General features: G+C 55.0%; 1 protein-coding gene across 1 annotated transcript in view; it reads left to right on the top strand.

Moving 5' to 3' along the window:
- Positions 1–452: 452 nt before the first annotated feature.
- Positions 453–10,510, top strand: part of KIF26A (kinesin family member 26A) — a gene marked incomplete at its 5' end in the record, with an annotated part of 106,154 nt that continues 96,096 nt past the window's right edge. Inside the window, 2 exons of the mRNA XM_082484939.1 lie at positions 453–587; positions 3,053–3,298. Of these exons, the coding sequence (XP_082341065.1) occupies positions 453–587; positions 3,053–3,298 (381 nt within the window). The remainder of the gene's footprint in view (positions 588–3,052; positions 3,299–10,510) is intronic.

Genomic DNA, 10,510 nt, shown 5'->3' with positions numbered 1-10,510 from the left:
GCTGCCGGCCGCCCCGCTACCCCGCGCAGCGGCGGCCCCGGCCCCCGGCGCCGGCGGGGCGCTGAGCGGCCCGCACCCGCGCTCGTCAGGCAAGGTGCGCTGGAAGGGGGGGGAGTGTAAAACGGGAGGGATGGAGGGAGGGAGGGAGAGCGGCGGGGGGAGGCAGAGAGAGGCAGGGAGGCTGGTGGGTCTGCCCGGCTGCTGGCTACCTCGCCCCGGCAGCGCGCATCCTGGCAGATGAAGGAGTAACTCACCCGCGCCTGGCTTTTTTCTTTTCTTTTCTTTTTTTTTTTTTTTTTCCCCATTCTTCTTTTTTTAAGGGGTGGGAGGTGTTTGCTATTTTCTCCTTTATTTTTTTCTTTTTTTTTTTTTTTTCTATTTTCTCTTTCTCTCTGTGTGTATACAAATACATCGCCTCCGCTCAGGGAGCCGGATATTTCCAACGCCAAACTATGGCTTTTCAAAAATCGCCCGATGCCTCCAACGCCACGAGGAAAAACCCCAGCCTGCTGGAGATCGGAGCCTTGTGCTTGGACTCGGACATCATCTTCGGCTTCACCAGCCACCTCCTGCGGAGGAAAGCCAAGGTAAGGAGACCCTGCCCCTGCGCCCGGCAGGGGCTGGGGGGACACCGGGGAGGGCGGGTGGGGGGGGAGTGGGGGATCCGGCTGCCTGCCCTGCCCTGCCCCGGGCCGGCTCACGGGAAGGGGATGGCGAAGTTGGCGGTGCGAAGTTGGCGGCGGCCGTGCCGGGGCGGGTTTCAGCACCACGAACAGTCCTGGCGGCTCCGCGGAGCGGCGCGGAGAGGCGCGGGGGGACCGCGGAGCGGCTGCGGGTGGGGGGACCACGCTGCCCGGTCGGCTCCACGGGCGCCCCCGCGGCGCCTCGTGTGCCCCTGGCTTCAAATGGGGCGTGGGGGCACCGCGTCCCGGTATTTCCAGGAGTTTTTTTTTTTTTTTTTTTTTTTTAACTTAATAAGAAAATGAGGGGGCTCAGCCCAGCTCAGCCCTCAGCCCCAGCGCCGGCCGGGGAGCGCACCTCGTTACCCCCCCGCCCCGTCCAACCTGAGACGTGGAGCCGAGGCAGTGTTTTGCAGCCGTTAATCGGACACACGAAAGACCTGCAGAGCCCCGGGAAGGCGACAGAAGAGGGACCAGGGCGCAACGACCGGGGGCACGTGTCTGTGCCAGACCCGCTTCCCCCGCCCGCCCCCCGAGAGGGGCACACGGCGGCCCCCGGGCAACAGCCCACGCTCCCCCCATCTCTCCTCTTCACCTCCCCACCCAAACTTTTCTCGCACTCCGGGCGACCGGTCCGGGCGAGCGGGGGCAGCGAGCGCAGTGCCCCGAAGGGTTCTGCCCGCTGTGCGGGGGCGACTCAGGGCTGTGCCGGGGGCGCACATGGTCCCAGCGCTCCCGCCGGGGCATGGACCCATTTTGGGGGGGGGGAGGGGAAAACGCTTCAGACACGTGCTCGGAAGAGCCGCGAAAGTTTAAGCGGCCGCAAAAGGTGCCTCTTGGTGGAGTGGATTCCCCCCCCCCCCCCAGTTTTTGCCTACTCTTTGTGCTCGGCGCTGCTCACACCCCACAGACCCCCCGCCACGGTCCAGTGCCACCAGCACCCGCCTGCGCGGTGGCGGAGAAGGAGACAAGGAACCGTGTTTGGCATCGCCGGGGGGAAGCCGCCGCCACCGCCGCCGCCTCCCCCGTCGGGTGCCGGGTGCCGGCTCCGTCCCGGGTGGGACCGGGGGCTCCCGTGTGCAGCCCCGCGGCGACGCCGGCAGGTGGCGCTCTGGTCACAGGGACGGCGGTGGCGGCGGCGGCGGCAGCGCTGCGCCCCGCGGGGCCGCTCCGCTCCGTACGGCCCAGGCCCGGCCCGGCCTCTGCCCACCGCCGCCCCGCGGGCAACGGGACCGGGCAGCCGCGGGGGTGGGTAATGACAGACAGCAGCGTATACTTCTCTCTCTGTGTGTGTGGGGGGGGAGGGAACAACAAAACCCTAAAAAAAAAGAAAAGTGCTAAATATACGAGCCGGAGCGGCAGCCAAGTAGACAATTAGCTGCGAACGTTAATTTCTCCATCTGTCAGGTCAATTTTCGCATGTAGGAACATCCCATCGCGCCCGCCGAGCGGCCTGGGGAGCCAGCCCCGGGGGTGCCTCTGCCCCGCCGCACCGCGCATCTGCCCGCGGCGGGGGGAGCACCGGGCCCCCACCCCGCGCTGGAGAGCACCAGCAGCGGGGGCGGAGGGGGGAAGCGTGCCCCTACCGACACCCGGTTGTCAGCGGCACCGGCACCCCCAGCCCGGCCCGTTTTCCCCCCACTCCCGAGGAACTTGGAGTGTGAAGGAGGCAACCGCGGGAGTGCCCACGCTTTAGTCACGCCGGTTTGGGACCATCCCATAGGGTCACTATGAAATGCCATCTTCCCCCCCCCCCCCCAACCCCTAAACCCCAGCCCGCCCTGGCCGAGGCTCCCCCCTCACCCCCCCCCCCCCCCCGCTTACCCCACCCCCCCGCCCCCGCCCAGCCCCTCCTCCCCTGCCCTCCCGAGCACTTTTCCAGCTTTTTTTTTCCGACGTGCTCCCGTGCTCCGGGTCCTTCCCCGTGCCGCCGTGGGGAGCTCACTCCGCCTTCCTCTCCCAACCCAAACTTCACTCCCTTCTCAACATGGGAGGCAACATCACCTAGCGCGGCAGCCCGGACGGCGGGGAACCGGCGAGATCACTGTTGGCACCCACCATCCCCTCCCCGACCCCCGCCCCGCCATGGGCGCCGCGGGCCGGCCGCGCCGCCGGGCACCGCTCCGCCCGCACTAGCGGAGCGGGGCGCGGAGCCGGGGCGCAACCCCCGCTGTCATGATCGCGGCCGCCGGCAGGAAGGGTCTGGGACCTGAGCCCCGGGCGGCGGGGGTAAGTTACAACACTTCTCCCCGCGTCTGGGCTTTTTTTTCTTTCTTTTTTTTTTTTTTTTTTTTTTTTTCCCGCGAGGGGGGCGGGTGGGAAGCCGCGTTGCCTCCGCCGATCCGCGGCGCTGAGCTCTGTTCTCTCCGCAGGTGGCGGAGGGGAGCGCGGTGCGGGAGCTCTCCCCGCGGAAGAGGCCGCCGGCCGCCGCCGAGGAGGAGCGCTGCGCCAGCCGCCCGCCGCCCGAGGGAGCGGGGGCCGCCGCGGGGGCCGAGCCGCGGCCGCTGGAGCGGGCGGCGGCCGGGGTCTGGTGCCGGAGCTGCCAGGCCCAGCTGGCCGAGCTGAGGAGGCAGGCGGCACGGCTGGCCGCCGGCGGCTGCCCGCCCAACGCCCCGCCGGTAAGTGAGCCCAACGCCGCCCGTACAGCGCCGAGCACCGCCGGGCAGTCGCGGGAGGTGGAGAGGGGAATGGGGGGGTCCGCGGATCCGGGGGGGGGGGCGGTGGGGGGGGGCGCACAGCCCGGGCGGGGTCAGGTGTACATCCCCGCAGGATTTGGGAGGAGAACCTGACGGCAAAGCCGGCGATTTCCAACCCGGGAGGGTTCTTCAGAAGTTCAAGGATTTCCCGTCCCGGGCTTTATCAAAAAGCGAAACTGTGCGGCGGGACGCTCACCCTCTTGTTACAGTCGCCGGCTGCCAGAAACAGTTAAAAAAAAGAGTGACTTTGTCCGGAGGAGCGGGAGAGCGGGCGGGAGGCTGCGCGGGTGCCGCCCGGGACGCCGCTCGGTCGAGCCCGGGTGGCGGAGGAGCTCCCCGTCCCGCTCGGCGCGGGCTGGAGCGGTGCCCTCCGGCCCGGGTGACACCGTTCCCGGGGATGCCGGCTGGGCTTTGCTGCGCCTTCATCCTGCCGACGAGAAGCTGCCGGTAGCAGCGGGTCAGGCTCCTCCTTTCGAAGAGCCCGTAAAATGCAGGCGGAGAGCACACGCTGGTGTTTGTGGCGCTGGAGGAAAGTTTGAGCGGGATGGCTTTGCTGGGATTTCGCTGTCTGGGTGCTTGAGTGTCCCTCCCTGGCCGATGGGCTCATTCCTGTCCCTAGCGTCGCCGGGGCAAGCCGGGGCTGTGTCATTTTCCTCCAGTTTGTGCCTCGCGGTGGCCTTTCATGTCTGGTAGTGAATGGAGAAAGCGCATGAGCGCGCCAGAGGTTTCCTTTACCACATGTGCTGCATTATTTGTGTGTATTGTAGTTGCCTGCACAGTTTTTTCTTTCCGTGTTTGTTTTCTGCGTATCAGAGGTCTTTATTCCTTTAGTGAGGGCATGTGAAACAAAACTTTTGAGAGGTGAGACAGGTGAAAAAATACAGAGTCTTGACAGAGAGTCCCGCCTGAGCACCTGAGGAGATCTAAGGATTAGCTGACGGGGCAAAATGCAACAGAAGACCCTGAGATTCTGTTTCAGGGCACACACAACGTGTGTTGGGTTTTTGATAACATTTGGAAGTAATGTATTGTTTTCTAAACAATGCTTATCTGGATGTTTGCAAGAATAGGGGGGAGGGTCTGAAGAGGAAGCCAAGCCCTACTGACCTTCATTTTCATTCAAAGAGTTCCTGTATGATCTACAGAATTCCCATTGAATCTAAATATAGTTTTGTTTGGGAGTGCATTGTGGAGCAGTGTCCGAATGTGCAGCGAGGTTTGTATTTTCAGGCCGGATCCAAAGCCCTTTGAAATCAACAGGAGTCCCTCTATTGACTCGCTCGGTTTGGAGCGGGCTCTTATTTCTGCAGTGTAAAAGGTCACGTATCTTATCTCATTGAATTCAGGGCTGCCGGACCTTTTGTTTTCTGGATCGCTGCGAACGGCGGCAAGAAGTTTAATTTCCCCTTGTGAGGTGCATGCGATACAGGCTGCTTTAGCGAGGAGCACCTAAAACCTCCGTTCCCGTTGTTGGGGTGGGCCTCAGCCCTAAAGAATAGTGTCCTATCTGGGAGCGGATCTCTGTCATGGGAAAAGAAAAGCCGCCGGTGCGGGAGAGTCGGGGGGCCTCGGCCAGGTGTTCAGGTGAGGAGACCCGTGAGCAAAGGCCTGTTTGTGTGGTCTCGTTCCTGCAGGTCTCAGGGGACTTCCTTGATAAGCACTCGATGATGGGTAAATTAATCCCCCTTTTCTGCAGGGTTTCAAAGCATGCCTAAGACCGTAATAGAATCATCATGACGTAGTCATCACAGCGTCAGAACCTCGAGAGACCTGATCACAGAGTTACAGATACCTGGAGTTTACTTATTGAGTAGCATACTGTAGGGTTATATGTTGAAAATGAAAACAAAACAAAAAATATATTTCCTAACGCTTGTAGGACCTCTAGCCTAATTGCAAGCTCAAACCCCCACTAACCCTGGTGTAGTGAGCAGCTCCTCAGGAAGGAAGATGCAATAAACACTCCTACTTACTGCCTTCGGAGTGTGAAGTAGGTTAGCGGGAGATAACAGCCGGGGGTTCGGCTACTCAGCTGCCGTGAATTGGCCTTGCAGTGGGAATCTGATGCAATATGCTGGCAGGTTGAGCACTTTGTAATGTTTGTGCCAGAAAGGCGGCTTGCTTTTTTTTTTCCTCCTTCCTTTCTTGTTTAATTATATAACAAGACATCTGAAAAAGCAGCTCCTCTCCGTAAGAGGAGCCCGTACAATAAAAGTGCAAAGAGTTTCTTACAAGCTCCTCTAACGTACTGTCAAACTAAGCAACTGCTGGATGAGTAAACACCAGAAGGTTACTGCTGCTGCTCTCAAAGGATTTACCTCCTTTGCCCTAATAATTAAGGGATCTTTCAGCGCAGATTCAGAAAGATTTCCACACCTGGTTGAAAACCCTTTGGAAAGGTGGGTGGGTGCCTCAGAGATGAAAGAAGGGCTAGTTTCCTGCTGTTGATACCTTTCCTGATGAAAGAGCGGAGGTGTATTCTCATGCGTGGGGCAGCTGACAAGGGATTGACTTCACATTAGAATAAAAAGCCAACCTACTGTTTGCAGTCGGCGGGGATAACAGATCTAATTGCTTGAGAGGGCTATGATTCATACAGTTTATGTGTTGCTGTCCTTTCAATTAGATGTATTTAAAATATATAAATAATTTAAAAGTTTCGGTGCTCAGATGATGTGCATTGATTACAGAATACTGTTAGTTGTTTGTGTCTCTTTAAAGTCCTCCAAATCTCTGTGGACAGCTGATAAAAAGATACACCCCTTTGCTTGTGTTAAAACTCTTTAAACAGTTCTCCGCAGCACAAGATTTACGGCACCCCACGCTGTCAATTCCCTTCTTTTCACTGCTGTTGCCTTTACAGTTTGCCGCCACAGTGGGGCCTGTGTGTGAACCAAAATGTGATTTTTCCATCAAGCAAGGATGGAAACGAGCAAAGTGGAAGCTGAAATTATTCCGGATTAGCATTTTGGTATTGCAGTATCAGCATCAGTTGCTGGGTTATGTACCGAAGTAGTGGAGAATGAAGAAAAAAAAACAAACAAAAAACCAAAAAACCAACAACCAAAAAAAAAAGGTGCCTTGGTTTATCCCTAATTAAAAGCTTTGTATGTGCCTTGCAGGCTGGGTCCCAGGGGAGCTGGTAATGGGATACAGGATCTCCTACCTCCAGGGTTGTGGCTGGAGTGGAGAGCAGGTTGTTGTGCCTGGAAGTTGTCGCTGTTGGCAGCTGTGGGGCAATCCATGGGAAATGAGTTGGTGGTCTCTGTCTCACTCCCACTTGGCAAATAGCCCTGTCACAAAACCACCGCAACAATTACTGCTAATTGGCATCACTGTTGGCAGTTTCACAGGAGAGGCTGAGGACTGAATGGGGATGTAGATTAAATTAGTAATAATAATACTTAGCACCTAAAATCTTCACAGTGCTTCACAAATGCTAATTAATTAATTTGCGTGGTGCCCCTGTTCGGTAAACCCAAACGTGCTGTCGTTTCTAAAGCGGTGTATGTCAGAGAGAGGTGTGTGTCTCCGAAAGGAAGGGGACAGGAGGGGACTGTCCAACATGAGAGATGTGCTCCTGCAGCTGCATCGCTGGAAGTAAATTCTGCGCTCCCTCCAGCTCAGGCAGTAGCCTTAAGGACATAGAGCTACCGTAAAATGGTTTTAGCTAATCCTGTATGAGCAGAGGAAGAAAGCTCTCCTGGGGTGAAAAACGCGCACATGGATACAACTACATCCACAGAAGGGTTTTACACTGGTATAAATATTTTGTGTATAGAAAAGTAATAATCATACCCAGTTATACTGGAATAAAAGATTTATTTTATTTTTTTTTTATCATCAGTACTGAAAGGAGGCCAAGGTCAGGAGAAGTTCGCTTTGGAAGTGATTAGCATTGAGGATTGGGTTTCTCCCAGCCCGGGGATTCAGACACCCCATTTCCTCTCTCCCCACCCATACTCACCCTGACCCCCCGGCTCTGAGCAGTTTGTATCATACCCACAGCCAGTGCAGGCGGGGGTTGGAGGGGCAGAAACATGCATATTGATATTGCATGGTAGCATGGGTTCAGCCAAATTCTTGCTGGCCTAATTTTTGAGCGCTTCTTTTCTTCCCTGTTTTTTTTCCCCTGTTGCATTATCCGCAGTGCGTGTTACATGAGGCACAGCACTGAACGGCTCCCCGGGAGTTTGAGGGACAAAAGAGCCAGTGTGGGCTCTTTATTGCGGGTGGGATGGCAACACTTTCTCTCCATTACCTAAAAAAACCTGAGTATTGTCTGTATTCCCAGTTGACCGGGTAAGCTGTGGTTGGGTACCAAGAGGCATGCTGCCAGCCTTGGTCTGCAGAGTCTTGGTGACCAGGACAGGTCATGCCTTTGGTTGCTAACGAACCATGAATCATTTGAGGGAGCTAAGCAAGTCCTCGCCTGCCGTGTCCTTGGCAGGGTTGTGTATTACACCAGCTAGAGTTGGAGGAAGTCCGTCTTCTCCCAGAAAACAGAAGAGGATAGCAGTGGCTTGAGACACAGTTAGCACTGACGTGTCCCAGCTGTGCAGATGTCAGGCAGTGCTCCTGGATTGAACTCCCACCACACCTGCTTCTGATCAAAGTGATGGTCTCTTGGTACACCTGTATGTGCTGCTGATTGCATCACCTGAAGGGGAGATGAAGAACAAAGTTTTGGGAGGAGCATGCTCTTTCCTGTGGGTTTCTCCTGTATGCTAAATAATCCCCACATGTTTCCATGAGCAGCAGAACTAAGGAAGGATGGTTCGGTAGGACGGATGCTTTGCTCGCCTCCTTTGCTCTCCCACCCCTCTGAGTCAATCCCAGCTGTGCCGTCCTTGTCCCATGACTCGGTAAGAGGCAGCACCTTCTCTGCATCTGTGGAGCTGCACACTACTGTTTAGTTGACAGTACTCCCCGGCCATCTGGCTTTTATCAAACAATTAATAACAAGTGGGTCCTGCCCAACTTCTCTCACTGCCAGTTTGTGGAAGTTGTAGGGATTCGCTCTGAGCCTTTTACCTCAATTTCAGTTCATTTGACAGGTTCAAAAACTGTTTAGGAGAGCTGGTGGCAAGGAGGATGGAGAGAAGGGCAATGCAGCAGTTCTCATTGCTTTGGAAAACCAGGCTAAGAGAACAGGCCTGGGATTGAGGACTGTGGTCTTGACGTGAGAGGGTCAGCTACGCTTTGTTATTCCCACCTTGGCCACTCTGACAGGGTGGTGTCAGCAGGGCTAGTAGCAAGGAGAGCTTGCATGATCCCTGGCTGCCAGTACCTGTCTCCTCGGGGTTGTGGGCACTGTTGGGCATTTCGGGAGCCTTTGCTGCACATGGAGGAGCCTGGGAGAGGGCTCTGTGTCCTTAGCGTTTACCTGCAGGCTCACGCTTCCCTGAAAGAGGGAGGCTTTGGAGCGCATGGGGACTTCTCTCAACATCTGAAGTGCGTTTGGAATAGGTCTAAGCTTTTAGAAGCAGCTCCTGATGTTTTGTGGAGTTTTTCTTCCTGTATCCGTTGTTTTCTATTAATGTGTCAGCCCTTTCTACTCAGTGGCATGGTCACCTGGAATTTGGTAGTCCTGGTGATGATTTAGAAACCCCGTGCTCCATCTTGGTTAACTTTGGTGTCCTCTGTTACTGAGGGGCTGATTTTCTTTTCATGGGAGGCCTTTCTGCAACTGGGTTGGGGTAGATAAGGGGAAGTGAGTGGGAGAACTGTCTTCTACAGATTCCTCTCTAGAGGAATCCAGTTTTCAGGGCTCTTTACAAGCACTAAATGCACCTTAAAGTGTTCTGTATTTAACATTTTAGAAATGCATAAGTGGAAAAGTAATGTCATAGTTAATAAATATGAAACTACGGGGCATTTTTTTTTTTTTTTTGAGATGCACTTTTAATATTTAATTTTGTGAGAGAGACTCTTGCAGAGACTTGGCTGTGGAGTGCTTCAGGCTATGAGCTCAGATGTGGGTTTCAGGTACGTGTGCCGTCTAATAATGGGGTTAGTGACAACACTGTGTCAAATGTGTTGACATGAGCACTTCCCTCGTTTCAGTCAGTGCGGTAGCCCCCATGCTATATGATAGGCCGTGGAAACTAATTGTAATGAGTTTGCTTTAGACGTTAAGGATTTTTAAGCATGCCCTTTTAAAATACAGGTGAGTGGGATTATCTTGCAGTTCAGATGCCGGAGGCAAGAGACCTTCTCACTGGGGGATCTGAAGTGGGGGAGCGGGGATTGCGCAATTAGCTGAAGGTACTGCGGTCTCCTGGGTAGCTGAGGGTAATTAGTATTGCTCCGTCTCTTTCTCTAGCTCATTTCTTCAGCACCCTGCCCTATTAGGGAAAAGGGAGGAAACACATAAACCATTTCATAATCCCAGGGGGTGGAAAAGAGCATCTGCTCCTAACATCTGAGGTTACTTTGAACCTGTTGAAATATGTAGTAGCTGCTTTATTGTTTTTGCCAAGAGTTTCCACCTACAGTGATCCCAACCTCTGACTTGTTAACAGTGAGGTTGTAGGAGGCAGTAGTCATCCTCCTCTGCCCCGGCCCACAGCAGCGGATAGTGGCTGCTGCTCTGGACCCGACACCGCAGGGTATTGGAGCGGGGGATGGCTGAAACCACCATGGGATTTTTCTTTCCCAAGACCAGGATTGCCTACCGTGTACACAGTTGCTGCATGGGTCTCCTGCTGCTCGGGTACCCCGCGATAACTGCACTCTGTGGGTCTGAATCCTCCTTCCCACAGCGAGGATGCTGACGCAGAGAAGAGCCAGTTAGTCCCTGGGTTTTCAGCTGGCTGATGAACATTTTGTCCTGACAAGCGAGCGGAGATTTTGCTTCACCCTGGCTAGAGGAGGAGAATCTATCTGGAAATGTGTGCGTGTCTTGTGGAGGATTTTTCCGTGACGATGCTCTTGCCTTTCTCAAAATTGGATTACCTTCAGGAACTAGATCTATTTGGATATTCCTCACATTGAGTGTGGCAGGCAGCTGTCCGTTTGGGAGCATTGTATCCTCATTTTCTTTTATTTACTGGGAATCTATGGAATTTGGTTTGTCTGGATTTGTCTCCTTATTCTCTGACTTCAGACCTGCAGCTCTGTGGAATAACTATT

This window comes from Vanellus vanellus, assembly GCF_965231255.1.
Source record: "Vanellus vanellus genome assembly, chromosome: 6".
NCBI lineage: Eukaryota > Metazoa > Chordata > Aves > Charadriiformes > Charadriidae > Vanellus > Vanellus vanellus.
Note: the sequence above shows the minus strand (reverse complement) of the source record. Positions and strands in the feature narration are given on the sequence as shown.